The sequence below is a fragment of the Panthera leo genome, chromosome E3 (genome assembly GCF_018350215.1).
Source record: "Panthera leo isolate Ple1 chromosome E3, P.leo_Ple1_pat1.1, whole genome shotgun sequence".
Classification (NCBI taxonomy): domain Eukaryota; kingdom Metazoa; phylum Chordata; class Mammalia; order Carnivora; family Felidae; genus Panthera; species Panthera leo.
In genome coordinates, this window is record NC_056694.1 from 1,955,092 (window position 1) to 1,977,880 (window position 22,789).

The 22,789-nt window shown below is 65.5% G+C and overlaps 1 protein-coding gene across 2 annotated transcripts in view; it reads right to left on the reverse strand.

The window, feature by feature from the left end:
- The window catches only part of TTYH3 (tweety family member 3), a 28,003-nt gene extending 8,523 nt beyond the window's left edge, over positions 1–19,480 (reverse strand). For both annotated transcript variants that reach the window (XM_042921912.1, XM_042921911.1), the window contains exons 1-8: positions 19,225–19,480; positions 5,143–5,312; positions 4,885–4,996; positions 4,525–4,745; positions 4,160–4,255; positions 2,941–3,013; positions 2,580–2,655; positions 421–476 (exon numbers count right to left, since the gene is read on the reverse strand). In XM_042921912.1, the coding sequence (XP_042777846.1) occupies positions 421–476; positions 2,580–2,655; positions 2,941–3,013; positions 4,160–4,255; positions 4,525–4,745; positions 4,885–4,996; positions 5,143–5,312; positions 19,225–19,347 (927 nt within the window). In that variant the 5' untranslated portion in view covers positions 19,348–19,480. The remainder of the gene's footprint in view (positions 1–420; positions 477–2,579; positions 2,656–2,940; positions 3,014–4,159; positions 4,256–4,524; positions 4,746–4,884; positions 4,997–5,142; positions 5,313–19,224) is intronic.
- Positions 19,481–22,789: the final 3,309 nt, after the last annotated feature.

Below are 22,789 nucleotides of genomic sequence, written 5' to 3' on the forward strand. Positions count from 1 at the left end.
AGGTGGTTTTCGGGACCCCAGAGGGCCATGCAGTCACGTGGAGTGCCAGGCAGGGGGCCGAAGGGTTTCCCTCCAAACTCCACCCTGACGACACCTGTCCCGTCATTCCAGAGGTGGGCACGGGACCCCTCCCGCAGGGCGACGCTTGCCTTCGCTCTGCAGGGCCACCCAGGGGAACCCAAGAAACGAAAGGAATCCCAGGTATTTCGGGGCGGTAGGCCGTCCACCCCAAAAGGCTTGCGCCGAGGGCATCAGGGCGCTGACCCCAGGGGCAGTTAGTGATGTCAGCGTGGCCTTCATCCGGCTGCTCCTCGGGTCCCAGGGTCCACTCACGTCTGGGAGGGGTTGGGGGCCGTGGGGCTCAGGGCCCGTGTGGCCCCCTCCCGCCCGCACCGGGGCAGGAGCACCCCCGGCACTCACCTGCTGGAAGGGGTTGGAGGCACGGGGCGAGCAGGCCAAGTAGTATTGCAAGATGTCTGCGGAGAGAGGTCGGGTGGCCGAGTGAGGCCGGCCGCCTGCGTGTGCCTTGTGTGCCTACGTGCGCGCGCCCGTGCGTGCGTGTGTCTGCACAGGGTGCCTGGGTGCGTTCGAGCACACGTGAGAGGGGATGTGGCCTCCGAGAGCCCGGGGCCGGCGCCCAGACCCTCCGCCCCGGGCAGTGTCCCTGCAGCACGCACAGCGGTCTCTTGGGTGCAGCCCTTGTCCCTCCCCTCCCTCTGGAGCAGCAGACAGGGCACCGGAGGTAGGCAAGGGGTCAGAAGACGCCCGGGGATGCATCTGCTCGGGGGTCACTTGGGCAGAATAATAGTTCTTAGGCCAGAGCATCGCCCGAAAGAGGAGGTGACACAGCCCATCGTTGCAGCCTGGAGCACCCAGGACTCGGGGGGCCTGCCTGTCTCATCGCCCTTCAAACAGGTGTCGATTCAGCGTCCGATGTCCGAAGGTGGGGATTCACTTACGGTTCGGATTCAAAAAACCCTAGGAGACCTGAGCCTGGCTGCGGCTGAGGGAGGAGCCCTGGACTCTGCCTGCCCCCGCGCCCCCCACAACGCTCTCTGGCCCCTCAGGACCCTTCCCTGAAGCAGTGGACACTGGCTTTGGAGTTCCAGGTGCCTCCCTTCTGGGGTCCCTCCGGGGCCCAGTGCAAGATGGGGAGGGACCAGGAGCACCGGCTTAGGCGCAGGGCTGGCCACAGTCTGGGGCAGCTTCCCACGGGGCTCCTACGCTTGACTCCTCGGGCCTGGGCTCCCACCAACCCTAAGTGAAAACCCACTTCACGTGGGCCACCTGGCTCTGCCTGGCCCGCGAGGGGCGGCCTGTGGCTCGCAGGCAGGAGCCTGTACTCATGTGAGGCCGGGGGCTGCTCGCACTTGCCAATGGCCCCAGAGCCCTGAGCAGCGAGGACCCGAAAGGCTGATGGCACCGGGGCCAGGGACAGCGGTGGTAACAGCTGTCACCAGTCCTGCCAGCTCTCAGCTGGGCACATCCACCCTCCCCCGCTGCGGGGGCTCCTCTGGCTTAGATGGAAACGGTTCCTTCAACCAAATAAGCTAAAAACCTGACCACAGGCTCCTCTCTGTGGCTTTCTCGGGCAAAGAGAAGAAGACGGTCCCGTGAGGGCCAGTGTTTCAAGGCCACGCAGAACTCCTATCCCTGGGGGGACGGTCCCTTGACTCTTCTCCCAAGGAGCACACGGCATTCACAGCAAGGGCAAACAAGGAGCTTAGCACCGTCCAGCTCTGGCCGTGCCCGAGCCCAGTCCCACATGCACCTGCCTCCTGAGATGGTCAACACGCACCCAGCCCCAGACACGCTCTCTGCCCCCAGCTCAGTCCGTGGCTCCTGTGAGGACAGCTGCTCAGGCAGAGAACAGGGCATCAGTTCCTCCCTCCCTACATCCTGCTTCTTCAGAAGCCCCATCACGCTCCCTCACGGCACGTCCCCATTCACCTCTCGCCCCGCTGGCTCAAGGCACCTGCCCCCTGCCTGGAGAACTTCAACAACCTCCCTGCCTTCCCGCTTGACCTCCATGTTGCTCCCACAGCCCAAAGAAACTTTGAAAAAGAAACTGAGTCATGGGCCATGTCTTTCCCAGGCTTCCCACCTCCAACGGACTCCCGAGAATTAAGCCCAAGTTCCTTTCCTCGACCTGTCCCTGCTGGCCTCCCCACCCTCTCCTCTCACAGTGGATCTATTTTCTGCCTTACAAACACATTGGGTTTGTCTCTGCCCCGGTGCCTTTGCACGAGACACACAGCCTTCCCTGGCTCAATTTAAATGCTACCTCTTTGGTAGGCCACACTGTCTGCTCTGAAGTAGCCTGTCGTCACTTGCTGCACCCTTGTCACCCACCTCCACCGTCACCCCTCCCCTGTCATCTGGCCTCACACAGCACCTGTCCTCATTCTCAGAGCCCCCCACCACCCGCCACTCACAGGTGTTCCTGTTCACTCACTAGCTTCCCGATGTGTGTGGGTCCTGCCTCCCCTAGACCAAGGACCCATGAGGGAGAGGATGCCTTGTCCTCGCTCAGTTGGGTCTCCCCAGCCTGGCCGCTGGGGTGCCAGCTTCAGACTCACCCCCACTCAGCACGGCGTGTTCCTCCACCATCCTGGTCACGTAGGTGTCGGGGTCCACACAGAAGTCGCTGGAGCCCTGGGACGGGTGCAGGCAAGGCAGATGGGGTGACCAGGCTAAGCCCCCCCAGCCTTCAGCTCTCAGGGATACAGCCTGACTCCCAGGTTCACTTTTAGCTCCAGAAGGTAAAATAGGGATGTGGGGAGGCACTGACTTGCTGTGTGCCCATGGGAAGGTCCCCACTCCTCGCGGAACCTCGATACCCCAGGGTAGGGCGGGAAGGGAGAAGAGTATGACTTTCCCCAGCCCCCCCTCATGCTGAGGCCCAGCACAGAGGGATCACGCTTCCCCTCCGCCACTCACCACGGACACGGCCAGCTCCAAACCCAGTGCGCCCCAGCTGATGACCAGGGCCAGGACCCCCAGCAGGCAGACCCTTGGGGCAAAGGACGCCAATCAGCGACCCCCAGGCTGCTGGGGTGGCTGCAGGCCAGAGGGCCGGGTCCCCAGGGAACATCTGGGGTGGGGGGGGGGTCTGCCCTCACGGGGGCTGTGGCTCCTCCGTGGTCTGGCCTTAGCCAGAGCCACCTGAAGACTGGGCACAGATGCGTCTCCCTCCCACCTGGGGCGGGCTGGGGTGGGGCTCAGGGGAGGGCCAGGAAGGAAGGTCTCCCTGCTTCCCCTCCCGCCAGCAGGTGACACGTCTCAGCCCTCACCCTGCTCTCCACAGCGTGGCCGGAGGGGCCCGTTAGCCTGGGCCAAACCCACGGGCTCACACCTGCCTCGCCCAAGGCCCAGCCTCACCTGCCTCCCCGGTCCCTGCGGTCCATGCACTCAGGCCTCCCTGCTGCTGCTCACACCCCTCGCTGCAGGCCCACGTGCTGGTGGTCAGACGTCCAGTCCCCTCCCTGCCAGGGCTCCTCGCGGAGCACGCGTGCCACAGACTGGCCTGCCCGCCTGCACGTCCCCCCACCCCCACCTGCTCTCCTCTCCTCCACAGCAGCGCCCCCCCCCCCGCCGCCCCGGACACAAGGCGCTACAGGGGCCCGCCTGTTCACTGGTCTCTCCCCGTGCCCGGCCCGGGGAGGGCGCAGGACACGGCTGTTCAACTGTTCAGTGAGGAAGCGACAGCTGTTACCCGCAGACAGCTAGCACTGTCGCGTCTTTCGGAGGACGAGACAGAGTTATCAGTGCCAAAAAGCCACCGGCCCAAGGTGGCCAGGTGAGTGGGCGGCACAGCAGGGCGACGAGCCCAGACTGCCTCCAGGCCGGGGACGTGGCCAGCTTGACTTTCCGGTGTCCCCATGACTTGGTGACCTGGACCAGTCTTCAGGTGTCTGGGTTACGATACGCAGGCTCAGTGGGGAGGGAGCCCAGCAGGAACCAAGGACGGACAGGGCAGATGTGCCCACCACAGGGGCACGGGTCAAGGGCCCCAGGAGAACTGCCGGAGCAGGCTTCCGTGGTGGGAAACCCGTGGCCAGACCCACAGATGGGGGTGGGGAGGGAAGGGCCGCCTCAGGGAAGAAGGTGCTGCGGGCGCCTCACCCCTGCCCTCCGCCCCTCCACCCCACAGACTCACCCGACGAGAATGCCCTTGGAGCTGCGGATGAGGCCGACCAGCGCCAGCAGGCAGATGGCCACGTCGAGCAGCAGTAAGCCCAAGTAGCCCAGCCACCTGTGGGCACACGGTGGGTGTGGGTGTGCGTGGGGCGCAGGGACGGGGGCGTTGCTCGGGGGGCCTGGCAGAGCTGAGGGAACGGCCTGGGGTCCAGAGGGGCATCCGCAGGCAGCTCCGGGATATGGGGCTGGCATCAGTTCTGGTAAAAAGTCCTGGGGAACACGGCGGCCCCACCCGTAACAACTCAGACACTGGGCCGTGGAGAGTGACTAGCACCCAGGCACTAGGGGCCAGGCGGGGCGGACAGAAAAGAGGGCCAGCCGCACCTGTACCAGTCGTAGAGATCCACCTGCTCGGCCAGCACCTCCAGGGACACAGCCGGGTTCCTCCAGAAGGGGATGGCCGCGGTGTGGCCCAGCAGCGTCTCGAGAAGGCCCTGCAGCCGCTGGACTGCGCGCAGGGGCTCTGGGCGCGCGGCCAGCTGCCGCTCCAGGCTCTGCAGGCTGGGCTCTGCCGTGCGGTTCAACGCGGCCGCGGTGTCCCACACCTGCGCCGGGCCGGGGGGCCGGTGAGCCCGGGCGCAGACCCGCTCCCGGCACGCTCCGCGCACACGCCCACCCCTCGGGCACGCACGCAGACACGGGGCGCAGGCACAGAGCCCCCCTCCCCGTCGGACGGCCACTCACGCGGTCCTGGACCCCTGCCACCGTGCGGTTGGCGTGGCGGAGCGAGTAGGTGGCCCGATGGATGCCGTCGCTGGTCTCCCCGTTGCCGTAGAACCCCACGGCGATGCCGGCGCTGGGACGGGGCGGGGCTCTTGAGGGCGCGGCCGGGCCCCTCGCTGGCCCGCCCCGGCCCCGCCCCTCCCGGTCAGGCCCCGCCTCCATCGGGCCGCCCCTCCCTGCCGCCCCCCCCCCCCCAGCCCGGCCCCGCCCCGCGCTCACCTGCAGACCAGCGTGGCGATGATGACGCACCAGGCGGTGCAGCAGCAGTCGGCGTCCAGGTGCTCCTCGCTCTTGCGCCGCCGGCAGCACAGCCAGAAAGAGTAGAAGAGCAGGAAGAGGAGGTCCAGGGCGAGGCAGGCCAGCGCGGCGGCCCCCAGCAGCAGCAGCGCCTGTGGGAGGCCGGGAGGCGGCGCTGGAGGTGCGGACGCCGGCACCCGGGCTCGCTCCCACCCGCCCGTCCTCCAGCTCGGGGGACGGAGGCTCCCAACACTCGAGTGACCCCCGTCCTTAGCCCTGTCCGGGACCCAAGCCACATTCGGAGAAGCCAGACGGGCACGGCCATGGGGTCCTCCCAGGCCCTGTGCCCCTCCCTGCGGGGGCCCCTCACCTCCTGGGCCCCAGGGCCCAAGGCAGGACATAGGACAGGTCCAAACAGGGGTCCCTGACCAAGTCCAGTAAGGAGGTGCTGGGTGGGCAGGGGCCCCTGGGAAGGGCCAGCACAGCTGCTGATGGCCATGTCGCCGAGGAAGGCCCCTCATCTCCCAGAGCCTCGGTCTTCTCTTTCGTAAAAGGGGGCAGTGCTCTCCCCAGAAGAGGCTGGCGGAGGGTCTCGGTGAAGGCCCGCAAGAGACTGAGTTGGACCTGGCCACCTTTGCAAGCCCCTGGGGCCGGGGCAGCCCGAGGGGCCCAGAATTATCCAGCCATGTCCGGGAGTCACCAGGGGAGGAGGAAGTGCCCCCTCGGGCCCTCTCCCGGCACTGAGGTCAGCATCCCCCACGGGAAGCAGGGACACATGCCGTAGGCCCAGAGCTGCCTCCCCTGGGTGCCACACTCGTCATTCTACCTGGCCCAGCGCCCCCCCCCCCCCATTTTACTGGTAAAGAAACCGGCTTCAGAGAAGATACGGAGGCGTCATGGCACCTCTGGGGCCTCAGCACACGTCCCTTGTTGGGGTGGGAGTCGTGGCCTGTTAGCGCTGTAGGCCGGGCCTGACCACGTGCACCTCATGGGGGGGGGGGGGGGACAAGTAAGTCCCACACAGAAGGTTCACCACTGCACACTGGCTCTCAGTCCACACTGGAAGTGCCATAGAGACGCTGGGCCCCGGGGGGCCTGGAAACACCCTCCCTCCCCAGGCCTGAACACTGGGGTGCTGCTGGGGGAGAATGCCCACCTGCCCCCGTCAGGGCCCCCTTGGGAAGAGAGGCTGAGCCGCAGACACCCTGGCGCCCAGCGGCTGTCTCCCTGCCCTCGCAGGAGCCCGCTGGCCCCGAAGGTCTCCCACCAGGCTCACCATCCCTGGCCACCCCCACACCTGGGGGGGGGCCCCTCCCGCCTGACCAGGGAGGCACCGAGCAGCCACACTTCAGAGCAACACCGGGGCCCAGGGAGCCAGGAGCTGTTTGGAGGCTGGGCCTCGGGCCTCCCCCACGAGGCACAGGAGGGAGGCACCATCCAGGGGCAGACCGGGGTGACGCCATGAAGCTGGAGTCACAGGCCGCGGCCTTGCCCTGCCGGGGCGCCACGGGCGTTGGGGGCTGGCACCCTCCGGTGCTCCTCCAGGCTGAGGGTGCCTACCATCTCTGCCCTGGCAGGACGGCCCGTTGGGTCCCAACCGCTCCTGCTCACAAGCTGCGGGTGGGAGGGAAGCAGGCCCCCGGGGGGCCGGTGCCAGGGCCACCTCGTCAGCCGCGCTCAAGTCACAGAGGGTGTTCCCAAGACCCGGGCCGCGGCCAGGGGCGTCCGGGCAGGAATCAGGGCATGTCGCAGGCCGGGGGCCGCCACGGAGGGGGCTCACCTTAAGGGTCCTGGAACCCGGCACCGCCCTCGACCCGCCCCACCCCGCCCTGCGTGTCAATACACATCCCAGTGCTTGCAACAGCACTCTTCCGGGCTCCCCGGGTCTGCCCTCACAGGCACAGGCCGGACATTGGCCCCGGTGCCACAGGCCCTGCCCATCCCCTCCTCACAGGCAAAGGGCAGAACACAGCACCACCCCTGGGACCTCTGTGCTTCCATAACAAAGGCCACCCTCCAGCCCCTGTCACCGGTCCTGCCTGCAGGTTCCTCCCCTCCCCCAAACCCCCAGAGGCCCACCACACCCCCACCTGGAAGCCTTCACCCAGAATGAGCCCCTGCCCATCCCCATCCTGTGCAGATGGTCCCCCTGGAGGCCACCCTCTGCTCTGACTGACCTCCCTTGGCCTTGGCTGGAGTAGCCCCACCCCTCCCACGGTGCCACCTCCTCTCCTGCCTGATTCCCCCCTCCCCCAATTGGACACAATCCAGGAAAGCCCAGGACACGGATGGCTCGGTGCTGGTGTTTAAATACATGCACCAACACACATTCTCTTGAGGAACCCCTGCCCCGAGGCAGGGCAGTTGGGACCAGGGCAGGCAGAACCCAAACAGGCCCCCAGCTGGGGGCCCTGAGCCCACCCAGCCTGGCCAAGGGGACATCACGACTCATCAAAGTGCTCACAGGCCCAGATCGCTGCCTCAGTGGTGCCGGGACCACCCACTCCCGTTTGCCAGATGAGAAACCCAAGGTAAGATCCGCACTGCCGGCCAATTGGGGGGGGGGGGGGGAGGGGGGCCCTAGCGCCTGGGGGGAGCCTGGGGGCAGGGGGAGGCATGCCAGGGCCCCAGGGTGCCTGGAGCTGCTGGACCCCAGCTGGGCCACGGAGGCCAGAAAGAGCCGGACAGGTGGGAGCACCCGGGCCGCCTCCCTGGCGGGGGCCGTCCTTGTCCAGAAGGTCAGGGAAGAGCAGCATGGGCAGAGGCCACCACAGGCTGAGTCTGGAAGGTGCTGTGCCCCTGTGGGCGGGAGTCACGCTGTACCTTTCTTGGGTGTCCTCCTACGGCTTTGATTTGGTTTGTTTTGTTTGTTGTTGTGTGTCTTTTTCGGGTTTTTTCTTTTTTTTTTTTAAAACCACCAAGTTGTACCAACGTTGTAATTAAAACAGAACCAGAATCCTGTTAGTCGCTCCTTTCAGCTGAGCATGGGAGGCCTCTGGCCTGAGCCCGGCTCTGCCACCACGTAAGAGGCCCCGTGCGGTCTCCGGTCAGGCCCTGCTGCTCTCCGCACCCCATTTCTGCCTTTGTGCAGGGTGTGAGCCTTCCCCAACCCCCCTGTGGGAGCGGGGTCCCCGGCAGCCGTGCCAGACCCCTCTCAGTTGATGACTGGGTCACATGGGCCCCGGGAGGCCGAGAACCTGGACCGAGGTGCGAGGGAGGCGTGTTCTGCCCTTCCCCCACAGCCACCCTGAAACCGCTGCCCAAGCGGGACAGCCCAGGGAGCCAAAGCAGCAAGGTTCAAATGCTGCCCAGCCTGGCTCAGAGATGTGACCTTGAGTCAGGGACCGCACCCCCATGCCTCAGTTTCCCCACCTATAAAGTGGAGATGGGTGCGTCGCTGTCCTGACCGGGTGACTGAGGACTACACAAGCGAATCCCTGTAAACGCTCAGAAGAGCATCCCCGTGGGGGTCCCCCAGGAAAGGTGAGGGTCCCCAGGGGTTGCTACCCCCAGGGCTCTCTCTGTCACCACACAGCCTGGTGGGCTGGGGGCAGAGAGTGGGCACCTTGGCTGCTGGGGGGGGGGGGGGGGGGCGGCAGAGTTCCAGGGCTGCTCACGCACAAGGTGAGCACGTACACGTCTGTGCCCCTACGCGCACACGCACAAGCACGTCCTCGTGCACACACACGCCTACACCCGTATATTCACACACATGCTCGCCTACGTGCACATGAAGGTGTCACCCTGTGATCACAGCAGCCCGTGGCTGGAAGCTCCCAGGGGCCGTGGGCAGGGGAGGGCGTCCCAAGCACCTGGCTGCTGGAGCAGACTGGGAAGCGGGGAGGGCAGCCAGCCAGCCAGGGGCAGCCTCGCACACAGGTAGGGCCGCCTGCCTGGGGGCGGAGGATGCTCCCGTCCCATCCCTGCCTCTCGCAGGGCAGGGGCTAGGGGAGGACCACTCACTGCCCCAGGAACCCCAGGGCCAGGCTTGATGGTGATCGTGTGTCCTGGGTACCAAAGGGGTGAGTTACTTTCCAGAAGCTTCTCTGGAGGCAATGGCAGACAGAAGCACGGGTGCCCACCTCACTCCCACCTCACCCCTGTAACCCTACATGCTGGGAGCCAGGCATCCAAGGTTCCACCTCATCCCCTCCTGGTCTGTCTGCCCGGCTCCAGGAAGCCTCCTTCCTATGAGGAAGGGACCCTATTTCTACCATCTCTGTGCTGGGTCTGTCTGCCCACACCTCCCCCAGGAAGGCAAGGCCTTGCTGAGCTCATCGATTTAGCTGGGGCAGTGCCCCCTCTGGCACTGAGGCCTGGCACACAGTGGGTGTGCAGAAACATGGCCCCCCGGCTCCCCACCCCAAGGTCTGAGAAGCTGGGGAGCTCTCTCTCTGGCAGGACATCAGGCTACGGGGCCTGTACCACAGCAGCTTCCCACAGCCCCCGTGGAAGGTGCCAGCACCCTCCCGGTTCACACAGGAGGGCACCGGAGCTGGGCAGGGCGCAGCCCATCACGGTGAACATGCAGAGCCCGTCGCCATCTGGGTGCACGAGCCAGGCATGGGGGTGCCTGGCGTGCCCTCTGCCCCCGCCTCCCGATGCCAGATTCCAGGGGACAGCCCCGCCCCCCCCCCCCCCCCTCCGCGCCCGCTGCGTGGGCTGCCGTCCCCTTCACCGCCCCGGGGCCCATTCTCCATTCAGAAAGAGAATGGGAAATGCCTGATCAGCATCTGGGCTCCGACCAAATGGAATTTTCCGTCTGTGATGGAAGTGATGTCAGCAGTCGGTCAGGCGAGGCGAGATGCTTGGGCCCGTGTCCTGACCGTTGGCCACAGTGCTGGCTGCCAGCCACCTGAGGCGCTAAGAACGAACCGGGCTCCGTGCGGGCGCCCGCAGTGAGGCCTCGGCGGGGCCCACCCCCCGCTCCTGGCCCCACGGCTCACCTCATCTCTCTGCCCCGGACCACCCCCTCCTTCTCGAGGCCCCTGCAGCCCTGGCCTGTGCCCACACACTCTCTTCCACGCCTCATGGTCCCCCAAAGCCCCTATCCGCTCTGGAAATACCCGATGAGCCAGAGCTTGGAGTCTAAAGCTTTTCCCTGTCCCCGTTCAGGCCCCGGCCCAGGCAGGAGGCCTGCTGAGGGACCCAGGACCCCAGCTGTCCTCCATGTGAGCCCAAGCTCCCTGCACAGGGCGGGGCGGGGGCGGGGTCCCTGGCTCAGCCCCAGGCTTGCCGGCAGTCAGAGTACAGGGGGCCCCAAGCCAGCCCCGTAAGGGGAGGGCCCACAGCGTGCCACAAAGCCTTACGGAAGAGCTTTGCAGCAGGAGGCTTGGCCCCGTCCAGAGACAGAGACCACGGTGTGAGGGCTCGAGGCTCCAGCGTCCCACCACGGCCAGTCAGCGCACGGACACGTGCACCCCACCCCTGTGCGACGCCGGGCTCAGTTTCAGCACAGGCCACGCTGATGCGCCCGAGGCCACCCGGCCAGGGTGGCCACACGGGACTCTGGGACGGCCCATCCGTGCACCCGCTGCACCCAGGAGCACACCGCACGTGCAGCACAGGTCAGAACCCCTGACGGACCGTCTCCTCGGACACGCGGCCCCACAGGGGGGCCTCCGTGCCCTCAGCAACTGCCCCTGAGCGCCGCCCACACGCTCAACCCCTCTGTGGGCCACCACAGCCTTCAGCCAGGCTGGGGAGCCCCTGCCCCGCCGGAGTCCCTCACGGGGGCTCCGAAGCTGCCCACCCCAACCCCAGCCCCAAAGGCCACAGCGGCACACCCCCTGGGCCAGCCTCCTGGCAGAAGTCACGGACACCCAGGCCCCGGCGCTCACGGGCGAGGAGGACGTGGGGGCCAGACGTCCAGGGCCGACGCCGCTATTCTCGGGGCATCGGGGACTTCCGCCCGGTCACACGGCAGGAGGTGCGGGGCCAGGCCCCCAGGCCCAGCTGCCGTAACTGAGGTCCCGCCACTGCCCGTGGCGTGAGGCCCACGGCCTGCGGAGGTGGGCGTCCCTGGAGAAGGCCATCCCATCCCTGGCAGGCCTGTCCCTTCAGCTCGTCCTCACCCCTCCCTGCACCAGCCGTCCCTTCGAGGCAGCTCCACCAGCTTTCAAGGGCGAGGCTCCAAACAGAAGGCGAGTCCAAATTCCTCCAGGGGCCTGGGCCCTCCCTGCCCTGCACCCCACCATCCTTGAGGTGGTCACACCTGCCTCACTGGAGCGCGGAGGCCCGAGTCACTACACAAAGGGCCCCTCGGCCCAGGGCCAGCCCGAGACGGAGGCACATCAGCACCAGGCCTGACACGGGGGCCACGGGGCACGCGTCTCCGGGACCCCAGCAGCGCACACCCGGAGCCTCGGAAGACTGGGGGGCGTGACGACAGGTGTCAGAGGGTGCCAGCAGGGCACCGTGAGAGGAGGGCACGTTCCCAGAGAGGGATGGCCCGGGCGAAGGCCCGGCACGAGGTCCAGGCTGCACACCCGTGTCCCGAGGGGCTCTGGAGGGTGGGGTGGGGGCAGGCAGGACCCTCCACCGCTTCCCAATGGGGAAGTCCCACCCCAGCCCCAGAACTGCCGAGGGTCTTTCTCCACAGGAAGAGACCAGGTCGGGTCTTCCAGGAGGCTGGCGGGATCCCAACCCCCAAAGCACCATCTGGGAACCCACACGCGTCTCGGCCGGAGCCCTGGGCCTGGACTGAGGGCTGGGCCGCTGTCGAAGCTCCTGTGCCCGGGGCCCCTCACTGGGAAGGGCTCACGCCGCACGGCGCTGCCCGCTCCCCTGGGGCTGGCTCTTGGCCTCGGCACCCACCCAGCCTCACACTGGGCTTCGCGGGTCCCCAGACCACCTGGGAAAGGGGTGGCACCCACCTTCCAGGCCGGGGGCCTGAGGCCAGAAGGGACGCTGGAGCCCCACACACTTAAGTACAGAGGAAGCGGGGGTCTGAGCCCACACGGGCCTCCCGAGGAAAGCTCCGGAAAAGGCCCCCTCACCCCCCGGGCCAGGCTGAGCGGGTGCCGAGGGCCCTGGCCGTGGAGCAGAGTTGGGCGCCTGGCTGGCTGTTCGGCCCACAGCCCCCCACCCCTCTAACACACTTGGCTGCGGCTCCCACATGCCGACCAGAAATTAAAAACAGATTTTCCACTGAGCTGGGCTTGGGTTTCACGAATTCCATGACGGTGAGCTCGTGGCCATCCTGGAGAAAGCACAGCCAGCGGCCGGCCGAGCAGGAGCCCAGGAGGGGCCCGGCTGTCAGTCCACGTCCTCCCACCGGAGGTCTGAGACCCAGAGCACCAGGCCGCACGTGGACACACACCGGCTGCAGGCTGATGCCCTCAAGGCGTGTGCACCCTACTCGCCCTTGCCCTCCAGGAACCAGCGGGATGGAGGCCTGGCGAGGCTGGACTTGGGCTCAAGGCCCCGGGACGAGCTCTGGTGGCTCACCCCCCAAGGCAGCCCCCACCCCGCCGCCCTCCGGGTCTGGGGGCCAGCCCGCTGTCCTGCTGCCCACGCCACACCCGCTCGCGGAGGGAACGGACCCCGGAGGACACGGCACAGGAGCTGCCCTCCCCGCGGCGAGGGTGTCTATCCGGCCCCAGTGCCCTAACGCATTTCCCAGCACGGCGCCCAGAACAGCCCTCCGCTCTTCCCCAGGCTTGACCGCACACACCTCTCCACTGGCCACCCCTAGGGACCCAGGCCACAGGCCTCGGATGCAGCCAGGAGCCAGCCGACGGGCCCGGTCACATCATCGGGCCAGCCGGAGCCCTGTCCCAGGACTCAAGGGGGGATGTGGCCCGGGGAGGGCAGCCTAACCAGCCTCCAGGACCGGGCTGGACGAGACACCACAACTTCTGCGGTGACCCTCACGACAGTCGGGAGCCCAGCTGGAGTGCACGCGGCCGGAGCGGGCGGCACCCCAGGCCGGGACCCTCCTCGGAGCGAGAAGGAAGCGGTCGCTCAGGTTTTGGGCAGGCCGGCCTCGCCCCACGCCCTCAGCCAATACAGGAGAGGCCCGACCACAGTGGGTGCCTGTGGTACAAAACAGAGCCCTCTCTGAGACCCCTACGTCTCGTAGCCCACCCGCCCCTCCTGTGGGGACCCAGGCCTCAGCCAGGCTCCTCTGGGGAGCAGAAGCAGCACGCCGACTGAGGCCCGCGGGAGGGCCACACGTGCAGGCCGGTGGGTGTGCGTGAGCCCGACCCAGGCCTCGGGCAGGGGGCAGGGGACAGGGAGGCTCCGGAGGGGCCCCGCACATCCCCCCTCCCACAGCCCACCCGGCCACAGCCTGGGTCCTCCGCCCGGTTCTGCGGGCACACCCCACACCCGGGCCCCTCCTCTGCAGCCCCCATCCTGCGCCTGCTATTGGCCTGGAGGCCTGGCCTTGACCGAGGCCCGCCAGAGCCCTCACAGCCCCCTCCACGGCCCGAAGCATCCTCGCTGCCTCAGCACGTCTGCTGTGTGGCCCCCAGGGGTCCTGCTGGACAGGCAGCAGACCCCATTCTGGGCACGTGCCGTCCCACCTCGGGCAGGGACCCCAGCTCAGGGGTACCCTCTGGAAAGCAGCCCCCTGTTCTGGGCAACGGTGCCCAGTGTGTGCCCATCAGACCCTCCCCAAGAGCACGAGGAGCCCCTCAGAGCCATGGGAGAGCCATGTGTGTGTCCTGGCCCAGCGCCAAGCTGAGGGCAGACCCCAGGAGGCAGGCACGGGCACAGCCAGGTCCTGCCACACCCACCACCAGCCCTGTCACATGCCCCAATTCCTGTGGGGCCACAGGGGGCCACTTCCCATATCTGTGACCCAGTCCCTGGGCTGCAGATTCCGTTCCTCCCGTGCAGCCAAAGCAGAACTGCCCGTGGGGGGGAGAGGACCCGGTCCCCACACCCGCTGAGCTTCCCTGAACCAGGCCCCGCTAGGGGACCAGGGAGCCTCTGCACGGGGACTATGTCCACCGAAGGGGAGTACCGCGCTGGAGCAGGAGCCTGCCCACATTTCCAGCCCACCGATGCTGGCCGGCCAGTGGCCTCAATTCTGCTTCTAGAGCAGTGACAATGCCCACCCCCGAGGGCCACTGTGTGGCTGCCCGGGGAAATGTTTATGAGCCTCTCTGGTACAGCGGCTGTGGCCTGGGGTGAGAGCCACAGCACACCCTGCCCAGAGCCTGACCAAGACCCCCTGGCCAGGGCCGGAAAGGCCGATGTCCCTTCCTGCATATCCTCTGGGCAGAGGAGTAGAGTGTCGGGGACACGGCTCGTCACCACATCCACAGACCCTTGAAAACCAGGGGCCGCCAAAAGGCAGAACAATGGGGCCTGGTGACAGAGACCCCACACCAATGCCAAGTAGGGGATGTGCCAGGTTTCCCATTAACCACCCCCATGACCACCGCAGTGTAGACCTCGTGGCCGAGGCAACCAGAGGCTTCACCTTGCCCCCCGTCGGAAAGGAAAGAGCCGGTCGATCCGTCCCAGCAGGCACTTCCCTGTTCACCCACCACTACGTCCCCCAAATCCAGCTCATCGGCTCTGTCCGTGCAGGGGGTACTCTAGAAGCTCCCGCCCACTCCTCAGTGAGCTTTGTCACGTTCGGTACGTTTCTGTCACTTGCACCCCAGCATCCCGACTGTTACCATGGGACGCTGGCCACACATCAAGAACCCAGGGCCAACAACATTGTCCAGAAGTCGGTGACAATAAGGGCGTGCGGCGTGATTCTGGTTCCGAGTGACGCGCACCCCACGGGTCTGCGTGCGGGGATGAAATCCAGCCAGAGGCGCTTTTTGGTTTTTTCTTCATGCTTTTTCCTATTTTCCAAATGTTCCGCCAACATCTGTTATTTTTGTAGATGAGAAGCCAGGCGATCACCCCAGGTTTTAACCTGCCGATCAGTGATGGAAGGAAGATGACAACGGGGCCCGGGGGCTCGGCCGGGGGCCCACAAGACCCGGGGGCTCGGCCAACACCAGCCTGCAGTCAGGTACTCGGCAGACCTTTCTTGAGTCATAGCTTTTAGCCAAGGCGCTGCGGTCTTAGCTAGGAGACCCCTGGGCCCTGACAGTCATACAACCTAGACCTCAAACGCCCTCTAAGGGGCCACCCAGTCAGGGTTCACACATCTCCGAGCACAGAGGCAGCACATTCAGACCAGAAGGACTCCCTTATTCTGGGCTGAGGCTCGGGCTTCTCTCTGTCTCAGGGCCTTTGCATGTGCCGTTCCAGCGGCCAGGAACCGTCTCCGCCAAGGTCTGTGCATGGCTACCTCTGTCCTATCTTTAGGGTCTCGAATGAACCATCCCAGCACTCAGGGTTCAAACAAGAAACAGGCCTCACAGGCTACGCAAGCCTGAGCCAAATGCTACCATCTGACCGGAAGAGAAGCCAGTGTGCCCGCTTAATGCCAGGTTCCAGGCAAGTCCCAGCCCTCCGGGAGTTCGCAGCCTGGCTGGCGCCCTTCGTGGCAGGCCAGGAAGCACCTCTTCCAGGAAGACTTCCCTGACCACTGCGCTCCTGCAGGCCCTGTCCTGACACCTCACAGCTTCCCGCCGCCCTGAACTAGCAGAGATAATGAACAAAGAGAGTGAATTTGGCCTCGGCCTCCGGGCACGGCGGTGTGAAAAGGCTTGGCAGGGGAGTCATTAGGGTGGGTAGGGATGGATGGGGCACACTCCCCAAGGGGCAGCCCAGAGAGGGAGATGATCCCCCCCAAGGTCACACAGATAGGAAGCAACAGAACTGGGGCCCAGGCCCCTATTCTCCAGCCTGAAAAGGCTGTGGGACCCCTGCCCGAAGCCAGGGCAGGCCCTACCATCACCCCAGAGCACGTCAGGCCCCCAGACATTGGGCCCAGCCCGCCAGCTCAGCAGTGCGACCCCCAGAGTCTCCTCCTTTCTCTGGGCCTGCGATCCTCCGGGCAGCTCCCCTAAAATGACAGTCCCCACCCATCCAGCTGCCCCTTGTGTGGGGAACTCTGGGCCCAGCCCCAGGGGAGTCAGACCAGCAGCCCCTCCTGGCAGGCAGGTGTGGGGTGGAGTAGCACAGAGCAAACTCCAGAAGCTTCTCTGCCTCCTTCCAGTCCCCGTCCACCCACGGACCCCATCCGTCCCCACAGACCCCACTGGCACCCTCCCTATGATCTGTCCATCCGGCAAACAGCCCGGGCCCCCAAGAGATGCATCAATGGCCAGGGAGCCCCTCCCCTCAGAATGGAGGCCTCGGGAACACGGAAACCCGAGACCTTCCGCCCCAAGAGAAATGCCAGCCCTGCTCCTGCAGGGGCTCCAAAGCCCCAAGTAGGGCCGGCCAGGGCTCTGGGAGCCCTCGGAAGTGCCCCGCATCTGCTCCTGACCCCTGCAGGGGGCCAGCAGAGGGGGGCCCAGGAGGCTGACTCTGGCTCCCACCACCTCGTCATCATGTGACTCTGAGCCACTTCCCTCTCTGAGCCTCGGTTTGCTAATCTGTACAAGGGAGGCAATCATTCTCATTTCCCGGTCTGTGAGAGAAAGGGCCAGTGACGGACAGCCCTGCACAGTGCCCCAAAACAGGGCCGGGCCATGGGGGTTTCCAGCGGGTTTCACCAGGACACCCGGCAGTGGAAGGCGGGGGCCGGAAACGGCAAAGGACAAAGCCTGGTCTCCTCACGCCATACACGTCCCCTACTCCCCCGACCCAGGCCCCACTCGTCCCCTGGACAGTCCAGGAGGCAGAAGCCCTCCTCCCACGCTGGGCCCAGGCCACATGGGGGTGGGGGCATCGCCAGACCCTGCAGCTCAGGCAGAAGCCGGCCAAGAGGGGGCGCCTGGGGCAAGAGGACGAGGGGACCCCCGCCCGCTAGCTGCCCCCTCCACAGCCAGGAGTACTAAACCAGGGGAGGCAGGAAGGGGCCCTAGGCCACGGGGTCCACGCTGACCCACTGCCCAGCCACCCAGGAAGGGAGCTCTGTCTGCTGCCACCGAGCACGAAGCAAAAGCACGGGGCCTCTGCATCCCCCACTGTGGCCCCGCAGAAGTGCGCCAGCCCGGATTTCAGGATGTGGCACTGAAGGATCAGAGAGGTCCAGTGTTCACCCAAAAGCACCAACCCCGGGAGGGCAGGGGCAGGACGCATGTCCGGGTCTGGCTCATTCTACTAGCCCCCAGCCAGGAGCGGAGGTGGCAGGGGATGGAGACAGGCTGGTTTCCACGCCGTGAATTATTCAGTGGCTAATTCTGCTCCGCAGAGAGGAGGCAGGAGAGTGAGTCAGAGCCCTCCCACAGCGGAGGAGGGGGCAGTGCTCACAGAAGCTGGGGGCACACACCCGCAGGGGCACAGGGCCCCGCAGGAGGTCGGGCTGAGCCAGGGGGGCCGGCCCCCGCTCTGGAGACCTCCACAGGCTGCAGACGTCGGGCCCTCACTCACACCCCACGATGTGTCCCGAGAGCCCCACGGGGCGAGGGGCCACAGCCAGTCCAACCGAGGGTGGTGGGATGGCAGGTGCAGCCCGCAGGCAAGCTCTGCGCGGGTCCAGCTGCCCCAGGCGCCCCAGGGGCAGTCCAGGAGCTTCCGAACCGATAACTGGCAGAGAACTTCCTAAAGTAAAGCACGGTTCCTGGCCGGGGACAGCCAGGGGCCTGATGTGACGGAGCCGTGACACGTGGAAGCCCCTGGGGAGCAGAGAAGGGTGCTGCTCCCACACCGGTCGGCACCCCACGGCTGGGCTTCTGAAACGTGGGCGTTGAGTTTTATAAAAACCTTGCTGTCTCTGGGCATGCCTGGACCAATCCCCGGCCCCCTTTCTAATCTGCTTAGAAGCAGATCAGCAGGCCCAAGGTGACCACTGAGGCCGGGAGTGGTGGGCTGCCCCGCAGAGCTGAGAGGCCCGCGGTGCCCTCGCTCTCTGCTTCCGGTCTCATCCTCTAGCTGAGGGTGCCCACAGGAGACAGTTCTACACAGGCCAGGTGCGATAATGTCCACGGAATACCGGACTCCCAGGCCATCTTGACAAGGAACGCTGTTCCACTCCACCCGGGGCTCTGCAATGACCACTGGAGAGAACCCCAGAGGAGTTCCGGGTGACCAGGCATCCGGGTCATGGGGCTTCTGGAATCCGGATCCCCAAGCAGGAAGGAAATGCCCACGGCCCAGTCCCCTGCCCTGCACTCAAATGACAGTGGATCAGTGCTGGGGGTGGTGCTTGGGCTCGGCATGACCCGAGGACTAGGGTTCTACCGGGAGAGGCTGATCCCTTGGGGAGAAGGCTGCAGACCTCCACTGCCCCCCATTCTGCCCAGGCTCAGCCCCTTTCCAGCCTCCCAGACTGAGGCCCACCTTGAGTGTCTGTGGCCAGGCCTCCCTCCCTCAGGGGCAGCCGGGTCTCCGGGCAGTCCAGGCGTCACCACAGCACACACCGCACTGTGTGCATCCCACAGCCTGGCCACCCGACAGGGAGTCACTGCCGGCCAGAGAGGGCTGGCATCCGCCCAGCTCACTCACCTACCAAAATCTTGGCAGTGAGTGGGATTCCCCAGCTGGGGGTGAGGGGGGCGAGGAATCCCCCCCTCCTGGCTGGACCCAGTGCTCTCAGGTATGGGCTTGGGATCCTCTGGGTAGGGGGCTCTGCAGGGCCACAGTTCAGGGCTGCCCCAGGAGATGGACAAGGGCCTGGGTTGGAGCTGACAGCTGGCAGAGGGGGCTCCAGGGAGAAACGCGTGAAGGCTCCACATGACCCTAAAAAGGTGGGCCTAAGCGACACCAGGGAAAAAAGCTAGAATCTGCAGGAGGGCCGCGGACCCTCCATGCAGGATGGGGGTCTTTAGACGCTCAAGGAGGGGAGCCCCCAGGACGCAGAGGGGAGACCCTAGAGAAGAAAGGGGCTGTGACTCACGAAAAGGTGGAGGCCGTGACCCTCGAGGAGGACGGGGGCAGCGACCCTCGGGGAGGGAGACATCCCCCCCCCCCCCCCAGCCAGACCCTCGATGGGCGGTTCGGGAATCTTCAGATCTTCGAAAGGACGGGACCCTGACCCTCGGCATTGAGGGGCCGTGACCCAGGGCCCTGACCCTCGACCCAGGGGGGCCGCCTCACCTGCTGGTAGTCGGTATCCTCGGGCCGGAACTGGCTGCTGGTGGTCTCCCAGCTCAGGTCGAAGTGGGGCAGCCGGTGCAGGAGGTTCACCCACCAGGGCGCCGCGTAGCTGACCCCGGCCATGGCGGGCCGGCTGCCTCGGGCGCGCCGCCGCGGGGCTCCCTCGTTGGCCCGTGGGGCGCGGGGTTCAGGGGCCGGCTATCCCCCGCCCGGCCGCCCGCATCGCCCGCTCGCTCCTGGGCCCGGCCCGGCCCGGCTCGGCCCGGCTCGGCTGCGCTCGGCTCTGCTCGGCCGCCCGCGCCCGCCGCCTCTTTGTTCGCCGCCGCCGCCGCCGCCGCCTCCGCGCGCCCCCCGCCCGCGGCCCGACGCCCCGCCCCCGCGCCGCCATTGGCCCACAGCCCGCCGCCCCCGCCCTGGTAGCCGGCCCCGCCCCCTGCCGCCATTGGTCCGTAGCTCGCCGGCCCCGCCCCCACCCGCCCGTCCTCCGTCCTTGGCCCTCTGGCCCCGCCCATCCGCGCGCTCCCGCCCGCCGGCCCCGCCCCCGCGCCGCCATTGGCACGCGGGACGAGGCTCCGCCCAGCAGGGCCCCCTTCCCGCGCCGAAGGGCGCCGGGCGGTGGTGTCTCCACCAGCGGGTCGTGGCGGGGGCCAAAACCCTGTCCTCACGTCCACACGTCTGGCCGCCCTTCCCCCGGGCGCTCGCTCGTGGGCTCGACCGTTGCACGTTCCTTGAGCTTCTGTGGCGGTCGGCCTGGAGGAGCTGGGCTGGCCTCCCCTGCACGCAGCCCGAGTCTGTCTGTCAAATGAAGATGATGTGGACTCAGAGCCTGGCGTGGTCACCCACAGCTGTGTGATCTTGGACAAGTTACTCACCCTCTCTGTTCATCAGTGTCCTCGTCCGTGAAAGGGAAGTAGAGTGAATTGAAAGTGCTAAGGACAGCAAAGTGCAACCCAGTACGTGCTTGTGAGGGGATGGGCAGGTAGATCCCGTCCCTGCCTGGCCACTCCTTTGGGGAAGCTTGTGTCTTTTATGACAAAGACAGTGCTCCGTCCTGGCCTCCTTGAGCCTGGAAATTAAGGCAACTGCCACGGAGGGCCCAGCGTGGACTTTGGAGTCTCCTAGCCCCATTTCCTAATACGCATTATCATGCTGTATTAAAGTGGAGGTGGGAACCCCAAGAACAGAGGAGGCTGGAAATGCTGTAAGTGCATGGCAGACTCGCCCCTCTCTGCACCCTAGGGCACAAGGTGCATCCTCTTGGCTCCGGCTTGTCAGCACCCTGGGGCGTTATTTCTGGACTCCTTGCGTTCTGAGAGAGAGGTTCCTACGCCTGGGATTCTGCCGTCTGCTATGCTCTGTGGGCAGACAGGCCCCTTCTGGCAGGCTGGGCTGGGCTTTTGTGGACAGGGACAGCTCTGGGCAGCGGCTTCCCAAGAGGCCTGTCCATCTGTTCACCTGATTGCCCTGACTCGTCTGTTTTCTTGTAATAAGGCTGGGTGGCTCACTCAGCCTCCTGCAAAGGCCTGTGGGCACAGGAGAGGCCTTTTGGAAACTGGTTTCCACCCTTGGGATAATTTACATACCACCCAGTTGGAGAATAATGGTGGGGCAGGAAGAGAGAGGTCACATTCTCCATCCCTAAAGGGCATAGTTTTCTGGTTCCTGTCACTGGCAGTGGGACACACAGTCACAGATGCCCTGCTTCCCCCCGACTCCCATGCCCCGGCCCCGGGGTGGCAGGCCCACCAGGGTCCCATGTAGATGCATGGGGACTATCAGCTCTTTTCCAGGTTTCCAGAAGCCTCGAAATATTGTGCATTTTCCTCCAATAAGGCCAGAAAGCCTGACTCAAACATAAAATGACAACTTAGCTGTACTGAGTTGACTTGTGTCCCCCTCAAAAGATATGTCCGTGTTCTAACTCCTGGTGCTTGTATGATTTTATCTGGAAACAGGGTCATTGCAAATGTGATCAGGTGAAGAGGAAGTCATCCTAGATTATGGAGGGGCCCCAATCTGATGACAGTGTATCTTCATAAGAAGAGAAAATTTGGATACGTCGACTAGGAGACAGACACAGAGACAGACGGATGCATAGATGGAGGTGATGTGTCTACAGCCAAGGAACCTGAGGGTCACCAGAGCCACCAGCAGCCGGGAGAGAGAGGTGGATTAGAGTCTCCCTCAGACCCTCAGAAGGGATCGACCCTGCGGACCGCTTGAGCCGAGTCTTGGATTTCCAGAACTGAGAGATGGTAACTGCCTGTTGTTCAGGCTGCCTGGTTTGTGGTGCTGTGTTACAGCAGCCGCAAGAAACCCATACATCAGGCCGTTCAGAGCTTCTGGTGGGTAGGCGTTCTCTGCCTCTGATTGGCACGCAACGGCAAGGGAGGTCATCACTGATTAATGCTTGCAACACAGTGTGATCTGTGAAACCTTTTCCTAAGGTGGTGGGGGCGGTCCCTGGAGAAAGAATACTAAAGGGGTCCAGGGTGGAGAAAAGGAGGGACCCATAACATATGGTCCTGGAAAAGCACTGCCAGAGCCCCACGCTTACTGCTCCTGGGGGCCTGGGTATTGGAGAGAAAATCCCCCTGGTACTGAAGGGCATCCAGGAAACAACACTTTCTTGTGGCCTGGAGGGGGAGGGTGCACAGGAAGGATCCAGGGGCTCTGGAGTCTGACACTTGCTCCTGTCCCTGATACGTAAACTGGGGTTCCTGCTGCCCAGTCCCTAGAAAGGCAAGGGGTAAAGGGAGAACACTGGGTAGAGGGGGAGGGGCACAAGGAAGCCCTGTCCCCACCCCACCCTCCGGGTGACTGGTGGCACTGGCTGGACCTATGGTGGTTTTTCCTGTCCTGAATGACTGTGGCCAGACTCTGGCCCCACTCTACAGATGCAGAAACTGAGGCCGAGCTCTCACCATTGCTCTGGAGGCATGGGAATCACCACAGAACCAGGGAACCAAGATTCAGTCTTGTACTGTTGGCCACCGACCGAATGGCCTGAAATAGGGCACTAGTGGTCCAAGAAGTCAAAGAGGACTCAGTCGGCCGTGCTGGCCCCTGACCAGGGCGCCCAGGAACACACTCCAGTGACTCAGCGGTGACTCAGGAGGAGGCAGCAGATGCGGAAACCGCTAGTCCTCTGCCAGCTAGGGAAGCAGCCCCGGGTGGTGATAAGCAGCTGGGGCATCCGAGCCCCTCTATCCGGGAGGACCCAGAGCCGGGAACCCAGAAGGCCTCCGCACAGCCGTTCTGTGAAGGCAGGAAGGACAGCCTGGCGGTCCCCAGCTGGGCAGCCCTGAGCCACGAGCCCCCCGGAGCAACCCGCCCCACCAGGTGCCCACATCACAGAGGGGGTGGGAGGGGGTGCTTCGAGGCTCAGAAATGAGGACACTTGTTCCTAATCCACACAGTCAGACGGCAGACATATGGGCCTCGGTTTCCTGTATGTGAAATGGGGCTAAAACCAGCCCCACGACCTGGGAAGGTTGCGTGGTGGAGGCCACGCGTGGAAAGCGCAGCGTGAGTCCATCTTCCAGGCGCGCTCCATTCACGCTCC